The 21,439-nt window shown below is 39.3% G+C and overlaps 1 protein-coding gene across 4 annotated transcripts in view; it reads left to right on the top strand.

The window, feature by feature from the left end:
• ARHGAP10 (Rho GTPase activating protein 10) overlaps nucleotides 1–21,439 on the top strand; it is a 323,489-nt gene that overhangs the window by 127,914 nt on the left and 174,136 nt on the right. For all 4 annotated transcript variants that reach the window (XM_030312950.1, XM_030312949.1, XM_030312951.1 and 1 more), the window contains 3 exons: nucleotides 3,291–3,420; nucleotides 6,620–6,726; nucleotides 8,910–9,004. In XM_030312950.1, coding sequence (XP_030168810.1) covers nucleotides 3,291–3,420; nucleotides 6,620–6,726; nucleotides 8,910–9,004 — 332 coding nt within the window. The remainder of the gene's footprint in view (nucleotides 1–3,290; nucleotides 3,421–6,619; nucleotides 6,727–8,909; nucleotides 9,005–21,439) is intronic.

Below are 21,439 nucleotides of genomic sequence, written 5' to 3'. Positions count from 1 at the left end.
CCCACAAGTCTACTGGTGCTATTTTTACAATAGCAGTTGCTTACTTGGTGTCTCTGTCTCAGGTTTTGCTAATTCTTGTGATATTTGATACTTTTTCATTATCATTACATTTGTGATGCTGATCTGTGATCCGTGGTCTTTGATGTCACTGTCATAATTGTTTTGGGGTGCCACAGATTGTGCCTGTATATGATAGCGAACTTGAATGTTGTGTGTTCTGACTGCTCCACTGACTGTCCTGCACCCCCATCTTTCTCCCTTGCCTCAGGCCTCCCTATTCCCTGAGACACAGCAATATTGAGATTGGGTCAGTGAATAACCCTATAATAGCTTCTAAGTGTTCAAGTGAAAGGAAGAATCACACATTAAAGCAAAAGCTAGAAATGTTTAAGTTTAGTGAGGAAGACATGTCAAAAGCCCACAGGGGCTGAAAGCTATGCCTCTTGTGCCAAACAGCCAAGTTGTGAGTGCAAAGGAAGCTTTCTTGAAGAAAATTAAAGGTGCTGCTCCACTGAACACATGAATAATATGAAAGTGAAACAGTCTTGGGGTGCCTGGGTGGCTCAGTTGGTTAAGTATCTGACTGGATCTCAGCTCAGGTCTTGATCTCAGGGTCATGAGTTCAGGCCCTGCTGTCGGCTCTGTGCTGGGTGTGAAGCCTATTGAGGAAAAAAAAGGTGAAACAGTCTTAATGCTGATACAGAGGAAATTTCAGTGGTTTGGACAGAAGCTCAAACTGGCTACAACATTCCCTTAAGCCAAAGACTAATCTAGAGCAAGGCCCTAACTCTCAATTCCATGAAGCGTGAGAGAAGTGAAAAAGCTGCAGAAGAAAAGTCAGAAGCTAGCAGAAGTCGGTTTGTGAAGTTTATGGGAAGAAGCTGTTTCTATAAGAGAAAAGTGCAACATGAAGTGGCAAGTGCTGCTGGAGAAGCTGCAGCAAGCTATCCAGAAGGTCCAGCTGAGATAATTCATGAAGGTGGCCTCATGATACAGCAGATTTTCAATGCAGACGATGCCTGGCTTCAAAGGACAGGCTGACTCTCTTGTTAGAGGCTAATATAGCTGGTGACTAAGTTGAAGCCAGTGCTCATTGACCATTCTGAAAATCCTAGGGCCCTTAAGTATTAGGCTAATTCTAGTCTTACCTGTGCTCTGTAAACGGAACAACAAAGCCAGATGCAGCACATTTATTTACAGCATAATTTACTGAGTGTTTTAAGCCCTCTGTTGAGACCTAGATGCCATTAAGAACATTTGTGATTCATGGGAAGAGGTCAGAATACCAATATAAGCAGGAGTTTGGAAGAAGCTGGTTTCAACTCTTATGGATGACTTTGAGGGGTTCAGGACTTCAATGGAGGAAGTAACTGCGGATGTGGCAGAAATAGTGAGAGAACTAGAATTAGAAGTAGATACAGCCTGAAGGTGGGATTGAATTGCTTCAGTCTCATGATAAAACTTTAACAGAGGAGTTATTTTTATGTATGAGTAAAGAAAATGGTTTCTTGATATGGAATCTATCCTGGTGATGAAGCTGCTATGAAGATTTGCTAAAATGACAACAAAGAAGTTAGAATATTCCATAACTTTAGCTGATAAAGCAGCAGCAGGGTTTGAGAGGATTGAGTCCAGTTTTGAAAGAAGCACTGTCGTGGGTGAAATGGTACCAAACAGCACTGCATGCTGCAGGGAGATTTTTCATGAAAGGAAGAGTCATTTGATGTGGCATATATCGTTGTTGTCTTACTTCAAGAAATTGCCACGGTCACCCCAACCTTCAGCAACCACCGTCCTCATCAGTCAGCAGGCGTCAACATCAAAGCAAGACCCTCCACCAGCAAAATGATTGACTCACTGAAAGCTCAGAAGATGGTTAGCATTTTCTTTTAGCAATAAAGTGGTTTTTATTTAAAATATGTACATTTTAAAGACATAATTCTATTGCACACTTAATAGACTACAGCATAGTGTAAACAGAACTTTTGTATACACCAGGAAACCTAAAAATTCATGTGACTTGCTTTATTGCTATATTCGCTTTATTGCAGTGGCCTGGAACCAAACCCACAATATCTCAGAGGTATTTATGTGTATAAATATTCTACACACAGATGCACCTTCAGAAAGAAGTGAGCGTTGGGAGTTGTCACTAAGCAAAGTGACAAAGGAGGCAAATAAATAAAATCAGGGTAAGATGAGTATTAAAATGGGGACAAGAAATCCTGGAGGCTTGAGAAACAGGAAGGGAAGAGAGAACTGGCATTAACAAATGAGTTCCACCCTCCCTGCAATCCTGCGTTTTGTTCTAGCACATAAAGTTTATTTTTTTAACTCTCAGCTTGTTTTTTTAAAATAAGCTTCTGAAGATAAGTTTTCCCCTTTGCAGTCTGCATTTATCAGACTCCTCTTCTCCTAAAGAATGTGTACCATTCTACCATTTTTCTATTCTAGGACCCTCGGTAACCTCTTTCCTTGTAGGGAGGAGAGGGGAGGAATTTCAATAAAAATTTTTTATCTCCGCTTGTCCACAGTTTCACATCAGCAGTTTTTTGGTGTTAATACAATTATTTTAGAGTGTGGATGAAAGAAATGTCCAGAAACTTGGTGGTGCTGACTCATCATGCTTGCCTTGGTAATTTTGTCACTTCACCTTGCATATACGTTTTCAGGGTAGCCGTTTGACAGAGATATTGGCATGCTGAGTCTCCTGGGTTTCAGAAATGTGATTTGTCTCTTCAGATAGCAAAGACATTATTTGTACATGAAATTCCGCCCCCCCTTCCTTTATCTGAGAAGAAATATCATTTCAACTGCAATTGCCATGACCTGGAGAAGATGACCTCATATTTATTAGTTTGCAGAGCAGAATTAAGTTTTTCAGATTCTGAGTACTTAATACTGCTGGTATAATAACAAAGAGGTTGATTGTGCAAAGGAAAGACTTCCAATATATTTTATGACCTATTTTTTTTTTAAATCTAAGATTTAGTAATATTGTGAGACATGGAGGTAGGAATTCTTACGTTGAATAACACAATTATTCTTGGTGTTAGAAAGCTTCGAAAGTAATCCCTACTTGGCTTATTACACTCCTATTAGCTATTTTACCAGTAATATTTTTCTTTGAATGACAATCTTAAAGAGACACACTGGAAGGGATGGGTATACCTTGAGAAGTTTATAGAAAAATCCTAAAAATTTAATTATAGTTATCCAGAGGCTTAAAAATGTACATCCAAAACACATGAAAACTGAAAACATATATATATATATTTTATCTATTTCAGACGCGGAATCGTTTTGAAGGAACAAGGTCAGAAGTGGAAGAACTTATGAACAAAATCAGACAGAATCCCAAGGACCACAAACGAGCAAGTCAGTTCACAGCAGAAGGCTACCTGTATGTACAGGAAAAAAGTAAGAGGGCCCCGAGCAATGATGAATCACTGATGAAAAATTATTTTAAAACTCTTACTGTAATTACTCGATTTTTGGAATAATTATTCCTACCACTTCCTCTGCCCCCTCCTGTCCTAGAAGGTATATTTTATATTTGGGGGGAAAGCACATTTCTGCTCTAGGGAGGGGACCCTGAAATGAAGAACTCAAGATGCACCCTGTTTTCTAGCTGCACCCCCAAATTCTGTACCATACTTTGCTAACGCTTGTAAGATGCCGGAACATGGTGTAAGGCTGAAAGCAAGGCGAGGTATTATCTTTTTCCTCCTTTCCCTTCACCCCCGTCCTTCTCACCTACGCATACACATAGGCACATTCATATACATATGCACACCCTCCTCCTCCCACAACTCCTTTTCCATGTTAAAGTCAAGAGGGACATATTCCTCCTATTCCTTCACGTCATTGCTTTCCACACCAATCTGAGATCATTTGTTCTTGCTAAAATTATCAGGGTGATTGCAGATGGCTATACAAAATATTCCTAGGTGGCATCCTAACTTATCTCACTGCATTTTTAGTATTGTTGCTCTCAGTGAATATGCAGTGCATAGAGTGTCCTTATTTTGAAAATTAAGGCACCTAAAAATTCTTTAAAACTTTTGACAGTTTGGTCTTATTTTAACTGTTCAGCTCTTAAACTTTACTTCTTCAACTGTAGAACCCGAGTACTATGTGGTAGAAAGGAGGAGAATGTGAAAAGGTTTCTGTATTTGCTATCTTCCTGCCTCCCCACCCTTGACCGCCATCAGAGTACTTAACAATTTTCACTGAGCGTGGCTGATTTACAGGACTTTCAAACTGACCACTGTAGTAGGAGGGCATACTCGTGGGCTGGCTATGGGATATCTGTGCTTCAAGTTGAAGCTAATGCATATGTAGTCGGCAGAGTGGTTGTTCTTTTTCTCTCTGTCCTTATGTAATCTGGACCTCCATACTCTTCACGTCTCATGAAGAGGAGTTACATGGCGAGCAGAACTCTATTTTTCTGACACTTCAGCTTTTTAATCTGTTTGTTCAATGAATTTGAAAGGACTAAATTAACATGTAGGGTAGAGACAGAAGGGTAGAATTTTTGTATTATATGCCCAAGTGAAAATCACAGGAAACTTTAATTTTTAGATTCGTAACTGTTGCCCAGCTTAACTGGCTTTGAGAGGAATTGGGCTGAAACTAGTTGGAAAAACAGAATGAAAACAACAGTGGCAAAATTCTCCTCTCGTTAACTGTGTGCCAGGCACTGTGCGAAGCTTGTTATACACCTCACTTAGTCCACTAAAAAGCCCTATGAAGTGTATGGGGCTATTATTGCCCCATTTACCATTGAGAGAATGAAAATACCATTGAGAAAATAGAGAGGTAAATAATGTTCTTTAGATCATACAAGTCTGAATGCTGGCATTGTCTGTCTGTGTCGTGCTCTGTAGTGTATTATCTGGACCATGGACGGTGTGAAAAGCCTATATGCTTGGGTCAGATGGGAGTCAGGAAAGGATGCTGGCTTAATTAGTGGGGAGACCTTGTTATGTGGGGCCAGAGACTCGGATTTGAGGTTAGGCTTTGTCATTTCTTGGGCATTTGGTCTAAGCTTAATTTTTTTTTTTTATTAAAAATATAATACGCCATCCTTCCTCAACATTTTTTTCTTAGGAATGAAATATCTGTACAATATATTTTGAACCATAGAATAGGATACCAAGCTAGCTATTCCTAACACACACACACACACACACACACACACACACACACACCCCAGTGGTTCCTGAATTCTGGTTTTTGCACTCATGATGGTCTGAGGTGGGATTACTGTGGTCTGGTAACCCCTTTCAACCCTCTACTGTCCCCAAGACAGTGTGGTCAGTTTTTCCTAAAGCTTGGTGGATTCCTTTTGAATGAGTCCCTTTTTCCCTCCTAAGCTTGTCCTTCTTGATTTTTAGATATAGAAAGTTTACTTGTTTGTAGATGAAATTATGGTGACAAAACAAGTTACTTACTTTTTATTTTTTTAATATAATTTATTGTCATATTGGTTTCCATATAGCACCCAGTGCTCATCCCGACAAGTGCCCTCCTCAGTGCCCATCACCCACTTTCCCCTCTCCCCCACCCCATATCAACCTTCAGTTTTCTGTATTTAAGAGTCTCTTATGGTTTGCTTCCCTCCATCTCTGTAACTTCCCCCCCCCTCTTACTTTTTTAAAGTTTATTTATTTTGACAGAGAGAGAGAATGATCGCATGCATGTGAGTGAGCACGAGAGCAAGGGAGGAGCAGAGGGAGAGAGGAAGAGAGAGAATCCCCAGCAGGCTCCGTACTGAGCCTGATGTGGGGCTCAATGAGGTCATGACGTGAGCCAAAATCAAGAGTCAGATGCTTAACTGACTGAGCCACCCAAGAGCCCTGTTACTTGCTTTTTTTTTTTTTTAATGTCTTTACTTGGTAAAAGACAAAATTGTCAACCTCTGGGTGACCTAACTTGTGTTATAATTGTACTTTTATTGGCATGTGAAACTCAAGATTGCTAGGTACTCCTTATGTAGACCACTGTCTTCTAAGAGCTCTGATGGTGATAATATCGACTCTACAAGAGGTAAAGAGTGGTTCTGAGAATGTTCTGGTCAGATGTAGATAGCACCTCTCCGTTCTTCATTTTTCATTTTAAAGCTTACCTTTACAAAGCATCATTAGTAAGGGCAGCTACCCACCAGGGTGCTAGAGTGGACTCAGAACTCCTGAGATGCTAGAATCTGTGACTGTATCATATTGAGAGGCCAGAACCGAATCCAGAACTATCACATACATTGAACGGAATCGTTGAAACCCTTGTGAACTCTTAATACCTAGAGATAAAAAATATAGTTCACAATTAAGACATTTTTAGGTGTGAGATATAACGGTGTGGCAAACTGAGAAGTATGTCTTTGACTCACTGCTCTGTTGCTAAAAAGTATTGCATTTTCTCTCAAATGATCTCTCTCAGGCTTATTTTCCCTACTTTTTTTTTTTTTTTAATTGGAATCCACATCGTTGCTGGTTTGTTTCCTTGAGCTGTGTTAGTTGCTGCTTATTTTTTTTTTTTCCTCTATAGTAATGCATTTGGCACTCTGTGTATCTGCTTATTTATGAGGAAAAAGGTAAAGATCTATTTCTTCTTGAAGGGCCTGCTCCATTCGGTTCCAGTTGGGTCAAACACTACTGCATGTATCGGAAAGCAGCCAAGAAGTTTAACATAATCCCATTTGAGCACAGATCTGGGGGAAAGCTTGTAAGTGTTTGATTATGTATTTTTGTATTCCGTGTGACAGGTAGTTTTTTGAGGCTGACATTTTAATGGTGTATATATTCATTAACGGTAAATATACTGTATCTTGTTTTTAGGATTCAGATCTTTGTTTTCTTTTGTTCCTAAATGAAATAGGCCAATAAATAACAGCCCTTGTGGTTTTTGAATTGTATGTGTGGGTTTTTATGGTCAGGACTAGAATCCTTTTATGTCCAGTATTATTAGAGGATGTAGTGAACACCTATGAGAAGCTTTCACGACTCAGTGTTCTGTCAGGTCAGTGTTCACACAGATCGGATGTGCGCACATGTATTCAGAGCCTGAAAACATTATACAGTAGGTAATCTATAATGAATCATATTGTTTTCCATTTAGATGTACAAAGTTCTCACTTAGGCAGTTCCCATTTATTTCCCACAGAAATAAGTAGCAAAACAACACGTGATAGCAAGAAAACCTTAGGAGTTTGCTGTGTAAAAATGATGATCATTATTTGGGTTTTAAATAGAAACTGCAACTCATAGCAATAATCTATAGTCTGGAGACAAAGCTCTTCCACCAGTATTGAATGTAATTGGTAACACGTTAAAAAAAAAAAAGGTGAACTCATTGCTTATCTGGGTGGATGGGTATGATTTTGCTTTGGTGAATACAGAATTAACCCAGGTTCACTTCTATTTACGTATACTTTGCATCTTCCTGAAAAATGTTTAAAGCAGCTTATAATATAAACATAGTTATGTAATAAACATGGAAAATCAGGGCCGGGGAGAAGAGGAGGAAGTCAGGATATCACTCTTTTTTTTTTTTTTTTCTAATGTTTATTTATTTATTTTTGAGAGAGCGAGAGTGCATGCTTGCAAACAAGGGAAGGGCAGAGAGAGAGAGGGAGACAGAGAATCCCAAGATTCTGAAGCAGACTCTGTGTTGTCAGTGCTGAGCCTGACACAGGATTCAGACTTACCAACCATGAGATAATGACCTGAGCCAAAATCAAGAGTCAGATTTAGCTTAACTGACTAAGCTACCCAGGGACTCTGTGAGGATATCATTTTTTTTTAAATTTCTTTTATGTTTGTTTATTTTTGAGAGAGCGAAAGAGAGAGAGAGAGTGTGTGAGCAGAGGAGGGACAGAGAGAGAGAGAGAGGGGGAGACACAGAATCTGAAACAGGCTCCAGGCTCTGAGTTGTCAGCACAGAGCCCGATGCTGGGCTCGAACTCATGAACTGCGAGATTATGACCTGACCTGAAGTCGGACGCTTAACCGACTTAGCCACCTAGGTGCCCCCAGGATATCACTCTAAAAAGGCTGATGGGGTTAAGATTGAGCATGAGGGTTGAGTGTTAGTCACGAGTCAGGACTAACTCAAATGCTAAGATATGAGATGCCTTTCTGCTAAACCACCAAATAATAAAAAATACTTTTAGAATATAATGACTGCTAATATTTAAAATATTGGTATATTTGAATGTTTGTTTAGTATTATTTGGAGATTCTTGTATTTTAGAAAATGTCAGAATAGTCTAGAAGTATATACTCAGAGTTCTTAACAGTTTTTACTCAGAACCCATGTTCCTGCATTGCCTCTGTCTCCCTTGGATGGTTTAGTGAGGTAAAATAGTACTGTATTAAAACAAATTAAGATAAATTCAGGGTGATTCACTAAGGAAACAAAACCTACATTGAGTGGTCTAGCTTTTGATGATCGCAGTAGCTGATCTAGGGCCCTTTGATACATTATACTTTTTAGGTAGATTCATATGGAATTGAAGTTTTTGTAGGTCAAAAATGGTCACATATTGACTATTTCATACAGTGTAACATAATGCGAATTAAAAACAAATTATTCTTTTAAAAAGTGCAGTAAGAGAATAACAAATATTCTAGCATTTGGAAACCATATTGTTAATCTGCCCTTTAAAATCAGTGCTCATGAGGTCTGGTTTCGTGTTACTGTAATCAGAGAAAGATCTAGAAAACCTTAAGGAAAAGAGGATGATGAAAATTAAGATTATACATAGTGTTTAAACTCGCTTGAAAGAGAACAGGATAAATGGACTTAAAATCTTGAAACTTGTGCCCCCTTCAACCCCAATATAGGATTCTTCAATATGTTTATGTTTATATTGTATTTTTGAAAATGTTAAAAATGATTATTTTCAGGGGGATGGAGAAGTGTTCTTTTTGAAAGAATGTACCAAGAGGCATACTGACTCCATTGACAGAAGGTTTTGTTTTGACGTGGAAGCTGCTGACCGGTAAGTTATTAGAATCATGCCACTTAAGGAAAGAAGCCTGTAAAAAATGATTTAAAGAATGGAGGTTAATTGAAACTGAGGTTTCCTTGGCCTGAAAGAATGTTATCTTGTTACATTTCCAGGCTTTGTGTTCATTTTGACTTGTTAGTCTTTGTCCCTGTGTTTAGCTGTGGAGTGATAGCTTGCTCTCGGCTGGAGTTGGAGTTCTTCTAACCAGTAATTAAAAAATTACCTTGGAGCATTTCATCGTTGACCCAGGCCTGATTGGTGGCACTGAAAGAATAATGAATGAAACTGAGGAAGTAGGTGACATAGCTGACAAGAGATAGTGGGCTATTAATACAGAACAATATTCATTTTTGTGTGTGGGAATTTTCAATGTGTATATTCTGTATGTGATGGAGGGTTGTAGGCAAACTATTCAAAGATTAGTTATTATTTCCCTTGTCATATGACTTTAAGTTATTATAAAAGAATCTTTGCTAGAGAGGAGGAAGTAAAAACAGAAAAAAGTTCGTCCGATAACATTACTACTTGTCTGGCATTTACTTCTGTGTCCGATTGTACTAAGGAAAATCCTGGTACTTAGAGAACGTTTCTTTTGTAACGTCTCACAGTATGGTGGTTCCTTGCCAGTCCTGGTTTTGTCAACACTGGTCTTTAGCTAAGGCTGTTTCATAGTTGTATAATAAAAGTTTACAATATGAGACTTCTGTAACAAAAGTTCATTTCAGGTCAGATACAAAAGTAATTAATGCTTCCCCTTCCCTTAGAGGATGTGACCAAGTCTATGGGGTTGGTGCAGAGAGAGAAGAGCTATGCTTTACTTTCCAATAAATGGATTGAAGAGCAGGTGTGTAAAAGTGTGCCGTTAAGCACCATGATAAATTTGGTACCACCATGAAGAAGGCAGGTAGTTTAATAAGCGTTTTGCCAAGAGTGGGAAAAAAAATGAAAGAGGATGTCATTGCGGAAGATGTTAAATTTCAAGCCAGCAAGGGCTGGTTCAGATACCTTAAGATATTCAGGCTGTCTAGTATAACTTGAACATACGTGTGTATATGCCCATAGTGGGCATTTACTGAGTCCTAAGTGCCAGACAGTGCTCTCCATTCTTCCATGCTTTATCTCATTTTATCCTCATCACAGCCCTGTCAGGTAGGTATTATCCTTTTCATTTTATGTTGGGAATCTGGAGGCATAGAGAGCTTGAGTGATTCTCCCAAGGGCATGTAGGTGGTAAGTGGAGGAGCTGAGATTTTGAGGCATTCTGAAATTTCTGCGAGGCATTCTGCCTCTAGAGCCCCTTCTGCTTCTTAGCCACGATGTTGTAAGTGAGTATTACCATGTAATTGTGACATTCCCCTTTTTCTAAGACCTGACCATGCCAAATGCAATTGGTCAACGATGATGCTTACTGTGATTGTAAGCACTTCCCACTCTTCCCAGTGATCGATGAGGGATTACTGTGGAGTTACTTTCATTTATAAAGCAAAAGATAATACCTTATAAATAGACTCTGAGAACTGGGGAAGACTTTAGAGGTGATTTGTTCTAGTTTTTAAACTGTTTTATAGGGAACCCCCCTTTTCAAATAAAATTTTATATTTATATGTATATGAAACAAAAAAAGTTGCCTTACTGAAGTGGGGCAAGGGGCCTGGATCTGTACTCTTTCAGTTTCCTTCTTCTTGCAGACATCTCTAATTTGCTTCTGCTGACACCCAGAGCTGCTTTCTGTGGCAGGGGTACTGCTAGTCTAGATAGATGGTTGAAGAAAGGCAGACGGAGGATCTGATGTCTAGTTGGTGACTGATGAATTATTTGGAGTCAGCTGGGGTTGACACTCCTATTCCAGGTAGAGTGAATGGCATATCTGAGGGCCTGTAGGCAAGGGAGGGCATGGCCCATTTGACATCCCTAGAGACACCAATGACACTGGAGCAGCCAGGAAGAGTGGGAGAAGAAGCTTGAGATGGGGGCAAGGGCCTGAGGTATTTTAGCTTAATACATTAAATGGTTTTAAGTAGAGTAGCAGGTGATACATTATACATTATATTTTTCAAGACTCACCCTGGCAGAGTAGAGACAGGTCTAAAGATGGCAACAATAGGGGCCCTGGATTAGTGTTGGTAGATGTGGAAATGGAAGCTAAGGGATCCATTTGAGGGAGATGTTTAGAGCTAAGTTTAGAGACAAATTGGATGTTGGAGTAGGAAGTGAAGTAAAGGAAGTAAAGGAAGTGAAGGAAGGGAAGGTTTCTGGCTTAAGCAACTAGGTGGTGCCATTTACTAAGATGGAAAACCAAGGAGGCCCGGGGATGGATGGAGGATGATGAATTCAGCTGTGGTCATATTGAGTTAGATTGTTGTAGGTCATTCAGTAAGAAATCCATTGGCACCTAGGACATTGATCTGAGGATTAATGCAACAGTCTGCATAACTTGAGCCACAGAACTTGGCAGGTACACAGTGCAGAAAGGTGAACTGGGGGAGAGAAAAGCTGCAGAGGGTAGGGAGCTGTTTTTGCAGACAGAGGATAGAGAAAGAGAATGGGGGAGAGAGTGGTGTGTAGGATTGTGCAAGAAAAGCACTCCCCACCCCCCCCCCCCACAGTAGCTGGAGAGAGAGAGAGAAAGAGTGAAAACACTCACAGGGGACTGAATAAGAAGTCTGTTCCCCACAACCATTGGCAAGAAGAAAGCAGAGAGTTTCAGTACCACCAGGATTCTACAAACAGTGGAGCACAGAGTCAAGCTCTGGAGCTCAGTGCCTGGTGGTGCTCTGGTGAGGAAGCAGGGAGAATCCCCAGGAGAAGCCATTGGAGTCTGTGGGGTCCGTGTGCCATAAGGGGAGAGGCAGTTTCCCTGCTTGCAGTGCATTTGGTAGAGGCCATAAACCTCCCCACAGGCAAAGGTCCCAGTGGACCCCAGAGAGCAGCCACGTTTGTTGGTATTGGGACAAAGATGCCAGAGTGAGGTGAAACCTGGCACTGACTGTGCTGTGGTTTGCCATAATCTCTGAACCTCTGACACTGCACGATCACAGGAATGTTTTGTGGGGCAAGCCGGCACCCAACCATTGCTCAGTGAGACCCTCCCCTAGAGAGTGAGCACGGGTCCAAGCCCCAGCGGTTTCTGAAGCATGTGGTTTTGAAACACAACCCCATCTGAGATAAAACTCTGGAGGGAGGTGCCGCCTAGCAGGCAGATGGCTTGGACGTGGACAGGGTAGAGGGGGAAGTTAGATGGAGGCCTGAGACAAAGGAAGGGTGCCTGATTGTGGGTCAATGAGAGCAGAGAGTTCCTGTGCCAGAGACTAGGGAGCTGGAGAAACCATTTTCACCTCTCCTGCACAGGCACACCACACTGATCCACTCCAGTAAGCTGAGCAGCACCACTTAGTGGAGAATGGATTCGTTACACAAAGTCCCACTGAACTGTTCCCTCCAAGCACATTCTCTAGAAGACCAGCACAAGTCATTCCATTCACTTAGTGTACAGATTATAGAGGGCTTCATAGTTTCAGTTCTAGGGGAAACTGGGTTTCATTCTGTTCACTGGTTCATTTATTTGTTCATTTTCTTTGCATCTGTTTTTGCTTAATTGTTTTTCTTTTTTTCTGTTTCTTCCTCATTCTTGGATACAGAAAGAAAATACTATTTTTACTACTTTACTTTTTAGTTTTTTAAATTCTACTTCATTTTATTCTATTATATAATTATTTCTAATTTTTAAATTTTTTCTTACTTTTTTTTCCCTTTTCTTCTTTTTCTGTATTCTATCAAGCTTCTTATTCTATCAAGCTTCTTTCAACAAGCAGAGCAAAACATGTAGGATCCGTCTTCCTTTATTTGATTTTTGTTTTGTTTTTAATTTAATTTTTTATTATTTTTTTTCCTCCAAAATGACAAATTGAAGGAATTTACCCCAAAAGAAAGAATAAGAAGAAATGACAGCCAGGGTCTTAACACAGATATAAGCAAGATACCTGAACTAGAATTTAGAACCACAATAATAAGAATACTAGCTGGGGTTGAAGAAAAGCATAGAGTCCCTTTCTGTGGAGATAGAAGAAATAAAAGCTAGTCAGGATGAAATTAAAAATGCTATAACCGAGATGCAATCTTGAATGAATACCACAGTGGCCAGGCTGGGTGAAGCAGAGCAGTGAATCAGCAATTTAGAAGATAAAATTATGGGGAATAATGAAGCAGGAAAAAAAGGGGGAAACAAAGGTAAAAGATCATGATACAAGACTTAGAGAACTCAGTGACTTATTAAAAAGGAATAATATCCAAATCATAGGAATCATAGAAAATTAAGAGAGAGAAAAAGGGGCAGAAGGTTTATGTGAGCAAATTATAGTGGAAAACTTTCCTAATCTGGGGAAGGACACAGACCTCAAAATCCAAGAAGCACAGAGAACTCCCATTGGATTCAACAAAAACCGACCATCAACAAGGCATATCATTGTCAAATTCACAAAATACACAGACAAGGAAAGAATTATGAAAGCAGTAAGGGGGGAAAAGAGCCCTTAACCTTTATGGGAAGACAGATCAGGTTTGCAGCAGACCTATCCACAGAAACTTGGCAGGCCAGAAAGGAGTAGCAGGATGTATTTAATGTGCTGATTCAGAAAAAAATATGCAGTCAAGAATTATCCATCAAGGCTGTCATTCAGAATAGAAGGAGACAGAGAATTTCCCAGACAAAAACTGAAGGAGTTTGTGATGACTAAACCAGCCCTGCAAGAAATTTTAAGGGGGCCCTTTGGAGAAAAGACAAAACAAAAAAGAACAAAAGCAACAAAGGCTAGAAAGGACCAGAGAACACCATCAGAAATACCAACTCAACAGGCAACACAATGGTGCTAATTTCGTATCTTTCAGTACTTATTCTAAATGTTAATGGACCAAACACTTTAATCAAAAGACATAGGGTATCAGAATGGATAAGAAAACAAGATCCATCTATATGTGCTTACAAGAGACTCATTTTAGACCTGAAGACACCTGCAGATTGAAAGTGAGGGGATGGAGAACCATCTATCATGCTAATGATCATCAAAAGAAAGCCAGAGTAGCCATGTTTATATCAGACAAACTAGATTTTAAAATAAAGATTGTAACAAGAGATGAAGAAGGGCATTATATTGTAATTAAGGGGTCTTTCCACCAAGAAGATCTAACAGTTGTAAACATTTATGCCCAAAAGTGGTAGCACACAAATATATAAATCAATCACAAACATAAACTAATACATGATAATACCATAATAGTTGGGGACTTCGATGCCCCATTTATAGCAATAGATCATCTAAACTGAAAATCAACAAGGAAACAATGGCTTTGAATGACACCCTGGACCAGATGGACTTAACAGATATATTCAGAACATTTCATCTTAAAGCAGCAGAATACATGTTCTTCTTAAGTGCACAAGGGATGTTCTCCAGAATAGATCACATACTGAGTCAGAAATGAGCCCTCAACAAATACAAAAAGATCAAGATCCTACCTTGTATATTTTCAGACTATAACACTATGAAACTTGAAATCAACCACAAGAAAAAATTTGGAAAGACCATCAATACTTGGAGATTAAAGAACATCCTATTAAAGAATGAATGGGCTAACCAAGAAATTAAAGAGGAAATTAAAAAGTACATAGAAGTCAATGAAAATGAAAACACGACAGCCCAAAACCTCAGATATGGCAAAGGTGGTCATAAGAGGGAAGTAATCCAGGCCTTCCTAAAGAAGGAAGAAAGGTCTCAAATACACAACCTAATCTTACATCTAAAAGAGCTGGAAGAAGAACAGCAAATAAAGCCCTAAAGCAGAAGACGGGAAATAATAAAGATTGGAGCAGAGATCAACGACATTGAAATAAAAAAGAACAGATCAATGAAACCAGGAAGTGGTTTGTTGAAAGAATTAACAAAATTGATAACTCCCTAGCCAGATTGCTCAAAAAGAAAAAAGAAAGGACCCAAATAAAGAAAATCATGATTGAAAGAGGAGAGATCAAACCAACACTGCAGAAATACAAATAATAATGAGAGAATATTATGAGCAATTATATGCCAACAAATTGGGCAATTTGGAAGAAATGGACAAATTCCTAGAAATGTATAAACTACCAAAACTAGATCATTAAGAACTAGAAAATTTGAACAGACCCATAACCAGTAAAGAAATTGAATCAGTAATCAAAAATGTCCCAACAAACAAGAGTCTGGGGCTGGAGGGCTTTCCAGGGGAATTCTGCCAAACATTTAAGGAAGAGTTAATAACTGTTCTTTGGAAGCTGTTCCAAAAAATAGAAATGGAAGGAAAACTTTCACACTCCTTCTACAAGGCCAGCATTACCTTGATTCCAAAACCAGACAAAGACCCCACTAAAATGGAGAACTATAGACCAATTTCCCTGATGAACCTGGATGCAAAAATTGTCAACAAGATACTAGCCAACTGGACCCAACAATACATTAAAAAATTATACACCACGATCAATTGGGATTTATACCTGGGAGGCAGGGCTGGTTCAATATCTGCAAAGTAATCAGTGTGATATATCACATGAATCAAAGAAAGGATAAGAACCACATGATCCTCTCAATAGATGCAGCAAAACATTTGACAAAATACAGCATCCTTTCTTGATAAAAACCCTCAAGACACTAGGGATAGAGGATCATATCTCAAGATCATAAAGGCCATATACGAAAGACTTACTGCTAATATCATCCTCAATGGAGAAAAACTTCAAACTTTCCCTGTAAGGTCAGGAACACAACAAGGATGTCCACTTTCACCACTGTTATTCAACATAGCATTGGAAGTCCTAGCATGAGCAACGAGACAATGCAAAGAAATAAAAGGCATCCAAATCAGCAAGGAGGAAGTCAAACTTTCACCCTTCGCAGATGATGTGATGCTCTATGTGGAAAACCCAAAAGACTCCACCAAAAACTGCTAGACCTGATTCATGAATTCAGCAAAGTTGCAGGATATAAATTCATTGTAAAGAAATTGGTCACATTTCTATACACAAATAATAAAACAGCAGAAAGAGAAATCAAGGGATCGATCCCCTTTACAAGTGCACCAAAAACCATAAAATACCTAGGAATAGACCTAACCAAAGAGATGAAAAATCTATATACTGAAGACTATAGAAAGCTTATGGAAGAAATTGAAGGAGACACAAAATAATGGAAAAACATTCCATGCTCATGGATTGAAAGAACAGATATTGTTAGTGACGATACTTCCCAAAGCAATTTACATATTCAGTGCAATCCCTATCAAAATAATACCAGCATTCTTCACAGAGCTAGAACAAACAGTCCTAAAATTTGTGTGGAACCAGAAAAGACCCCGAATAGCCAAAGAAATCCTGAAAAAGAAAACCAAAGCTGGAGGCATTACAATTCCAGACTTCAAGCTGTATTAGAAAGCTGTAAGCATCAATACAGTATGGTACTGGCACAAGAACAGATGCATAGATTAACGGAGCAGAATACAGAACCCAGACATGGACCCACAATCATATGGCCAGCTAATCTTTGACAAAGCAGGAAAGAATATCCAATGGAATAAAGACAGGGTCTTCAGCAAATGGTGTGCTGGGAAAACTGGACAGTGACATAAGAATGAACCTGGACCACTTTCTTAGACCATACACAAAAATAAAGTAGATGAAAGTCCTGAATGTAAGGCAGGAAGCCATCAAAATCCTAGAGGAGAAAACAGGCAACAACCTTTTTGACCTTGGTCGCAGCAGCTTCTTACTTGACATATCTCCAGAGGCAAGGGAAATAAAAGCAAAAATGAATGATTGGGACCTCATCAACATAAATAACTTCTGCACAGCAAAGAAGACAATCAGCAAAACTAAAAGGCAACCAATGGAATGGGAGAAGATATTTGCAACTGAAATATCACATAAAGGGCTAGTATCCAAAATCTATAAAGAACTTATCAAACTCAACACCCAAAAAACAAATAATCCAGTGAAGAAATGGGCAAAAGATATGAATAGGCACTTTTCCAAAGAAGACATCCAGACAGATAACAGATGCATGAAAAGCTGCTCCACATCACTCATCATCAGGGAAATACAAATCAGAACCACAATGAGATAGCACCTCACACCTGTCAGAATGGCTAAAATTAACAATTCAGGCAACAACAAGTGTTGGTAAGGATGCAGAGAAAGAGGAACCCTTTTGCACTGCTGGCGGGAATGCAAACTAGTACAACCACTCTTGGAAAACAGTATGGAGGTTCCTCAAAAAACTAAAAATAGAACTACCTTGTGACCCAGCAATTGCACTCTCATATATCTACCCAGAAGATACTGAACAGGTATACTGATTTTAAGGGACATACCCACCTCAATGTTTATAGCAGCACAAATAGTCGTAGTATGGAAAGAGCGCAAATGTCCATTGACTGATGAATGGATAAGGAAGGTGTGTGTGTGTGTGTGTGTGTGTGTGTGTGTGTGTGTGTGTGTGTATGTGTATCTAAACACACACATAACGGAATACTACTAGGCAACCAACAAGAATGAAATATTGCCATTTGCAAGCAAAATAAGTCAGAGAAAAATATCATGATTTCACTCATGTGGAATAAGAAACAAAACAGATGAAGGGAAGCAAAAATAAGATTAAAAACAGAGAGGGAGACAAACCATAAGAGACTCTTGAATACCAGAGAACAAACTGAGGGTTGTTGGCAGGGTGTTCAGTGGGAGATGGTCTAAAAAGGTGAGGGGCATTAAAGAGAACACTTGTTGGGATGAGCACTGGGTGTTCTATGTGAGTGATGAATCACTGAAATTATTATTAGACTGTTAAGTAACTTGGATTTAAATTAAAAGATAAAAACAGTGGGAAATTGGGCATAGCACTTGGCAGCTTTAGCAGCATTTGACTTGGTACTTACCTTCTACCTCCTGCAAATCATCTATCCCTTGACCTCCATGACTGAATCATAGTGGTTGCCCCAAATTTCTTGAACCTCTCCATATTCAGCTTTTGGTTATTTTATTTTATTTTTTTTCCATTTCATTTCATGTCATTACTTCTTTAAAATGCTTATTTATTTTGAGAGAGACTGCATTCATGAGTGGGTAAGGGGCAGAGTGAGAGGGAGAGAGATGATATTGAGCAGGCTCCTGACACGGGGCTGGATCCCACGAACCATGAGATCACGACTTGATCTAAAATCGAGACTTGGACTGTTCACTGACTAAGACACTCAGGTGCCCCTTTGTTTTATTTATTTATTTATTTATTTATTTATTTTTATTGTTTAATTTTGAGAGGGTTCAGGCAGGGGAGGGGCAGAGAGAGAGGGACACGGGGGCAGAGAGCTTGATGTGGGGCTTGAACTCATAAACCCCAAGATTGTGACCTGACCCGAAGTCAGACACTCAACCAGTTGAGCCACCCGGGTGTCCCTCAGCTATTACTTTTTAAATGTTATTTCCTGTGGTTGTCTTTTCTTTTTCTGTCCATTCACATGGTTTCATCCTCAAGGTGTATCACTCTATAGACTGTATCTTTCTTTTTTTCTGTGGTGTGAACTGCTTTTAGAATCTCCATCTCCTTACACGGTATATTTCCAATTCTACTCCTTTCATAATTTTTGGTGATTTCGGTATTGCTTGAGATGATCCTTTTAGTGCTTTGCTTCTTGACTCCTTGAACTCCTCTCCTTCAGTCATCTTCTCCTTTACCCTACCTCAGCCATTCACTGTCACAGTCATTGCTTAGATCTTGTCATTACAAGAACTGGCAACTTCTTCTGGATCTCAACTGCAAGCCTTTCTCTTTCTGACACTACTTTCTAGTGTTTTTTTTTTTCTGGTAAGTTATCCTTAGATTCTCTCTAATCAGTTGAGCCTGTTGATTGTCAGTTTCCATACACCCTCACTTCCTTCTTCACCTAGTTTAATTTCACAATCATCATAGTTATCTCTTAAATAAACTCTGTTACTCCTATCTTTGTTAGACTTGCTGGTACAACCCCAACTTTGAAGATTCACCTCTGCCTTCTCTCTTCCTAGAGAGACATATTTAACCATGTTCACTGGGATCACTTCAAATTCATGATCACTAGCCCCACATGGGCTGTTAATTCTAACCACTAATTGTGTGAACGTTTTCTTAGTTCCTTCATTCTCTTGGTTGATGAATATTTCATATTTTCCTCTCTCTAAGCCTCCAACACTGTCTCTTTCCTGATAGTTTTGTGTCTTATTTAGTTGTGAAAGTAGAAGCAATTAGAAGAGATCACCCACTGCCTTTACACTCCTCCATCACCTTGCCCTTCTTCGTCACTGTGTGACCTGTGTTCCTGAGGCCAGTCTCTCTGTTCAGTTGTTTCTCATCCTGTCTCTCTCTCATCCTGTCTCTCTCTCATCCTGTCTCTGCTATTCCGATACCACTCAAGCAGTCTTCTTTCTTGTTAACATGAAGGTTGCCCTTTCTACTGGATTATTCTCATCAGCAAGCAAAATATTCTTTTTTCAGCCATCTTGAAAAAATGCTCCTGCCATCACCAATGAAAAACCCTTGTTTTGACCAGTCTTCCCTTTTCTCTGCTGCTCATTTCTGTCCTGTCATAAGCAACAAAACTTCTTCAAAAGCTGTTATTTTAAGGTCTCAAATTTCCTTCTTTCTGTTCTCTTTTGAGCCTACTCCAGTCTGGCCTCTGCCTCTCTTCTCCACTGCACTTGTGTTTGTCAAGTCATCATCATCTCCATGTTCTACATCCAATAGTCAGCTCTCCTGCCCTCCCTGTTCTTTGCTGGCAGCAGCCTCTGACATGGCCAGACTCTCCTCCATGACGTACTTGCTTTACTTGTTCCAAAATATCATGCCTGCCTGTTTGTTTTCTATCCCCTCATTGACTTTTCATTTTTTAGACTCCTTTGCCAGTTCTCATTTCCCAGACCTCTTGATATTCAGGTTCTCTCATGTTCATCCTGGAACTCTTCTCATTTTAACCCTTATGATTTTGTCTGGCTTCATGGTTTTAAATGCCATCCTTATGTTAGTAACTCCTGAATTTATTATCTCTACCAGGATCTTTTCCCTGAACTCGAGGTTCTTATCTAGCTGAAAACTCAGTATTGTTTTGGGATGTCTAATAAGCATTTTTAACAGTGCAGAGGTGGGAGATACTATTTTTTTTTTAATCTTTCAAGAATTCTTGGGACAAAAAAGATCTCTGTCGGATCCAACATTTTTATATAGGTGTATTCAATCTTATGTAAATACCAATAGCATAGAAATATGTTTTTTAAAGTAATACACACTTATTGTAAGTCTTTTTTTTAAAGCTTTTTGGTTAACTTGGAAAATAACTTTGTCTTTGTGTCTCCTTGAGTCTTCAGGATTATGTTTCTTTTGAGTTAAATTATAGACTCCCATTGTCTTTGCTTAGTTCCTCATTTCTAAACAGGGAAACATTTATTCAGGTTTGATGTTACCAATGGATAGTATTTGTGGGGCCCGCGCCCTTAGGTTCCTGCCAACCCCTGTGTCAATGTGTGACTATTAGTCTCCCACTTCTGGAGCAAAATCTGGAGGGTGAGTTAGTGTACTTTGAGGCCTCTACCCTAATTCTGGGGTTTTGAAAAGCTTATTTAGTGAAGAGTTTGCATGAGGTAGGCTCTTCTCTTGTCTATTTCTCTGATTCCTGGCCAAGTAGACTCCTGGGAATTTTAAGTAATTTGTTCCTTGTCTGTTAGATTATGAATTCCATGAGGGTAGAAACCCTGTTTTAGGATCACTTGGTATTGCAATACCAAATGCAATGCTTTATGTGTGGTGAGCATTCACCAAATTTGTGTTGAATTAAATGAAATTGAATTGTTGCTTAGAAGTGGCAGAACTGGGATTAGATTCAGTCAAGCAGTTGTCAGTTAGCCATCCTTTTCTTCTGTACCACACTGCAGTGCTGTGAGCTCTAACCCATTTTGGAGCAGGTGGGTGTCATAGGTGGGTTTCTGATGGAAACCCATTTGTAGGCAGTTCCTGTTGGGTACCTACATATAAAATTTCATAGTTTATTGCATATGCCTGATATAAACATATTTTGTCTCCTTTCCTGGTATTGGTTTTTGCTTTTTTTATTTCTTGGATCAGAAAAGCAGTCAGGTAACATTGTGATAACAGGTAATACTTCATAAACTGCAGAATGGAGCCTGGGCTTGCATTTGATTTATGTAGATACAAATCAAGAGCTTTCATGTAATTGTTGTGTGAGTCTGAATCAGGTTTGATTGCACTGAACAGAAAAAACTCAAGATGGCTTAAATAATGCAGTAGTATTTTTTTCTCTCGTTTGGGAAAACAGAGGAGTTTAGATCAGGGTGGGCATCATGTCTCCTGATGTCAGATCTTGTTC

Source organism: Lynx canadensis, chromosome B1 (genome assembly GCF_007474595.2).
Source record: "Lynx canadensis isolate LIC74 chromosome B1, mLynCan4.pri.v2, whole genome shotgun sequence".
In the NCBI taxonomy this organism is placed as follows: domain Eukaryota; kingdom Metazoa; phylum Chordata; class Mammalia; order Carnivora; family Felidae; genus Lynx; species Lynx canadensis.
The sequence above is the reverse complement of the archived record's forward strand: the minus strand, read 5'-3'. Positions and strand labels throughout refer to the sequence as shown.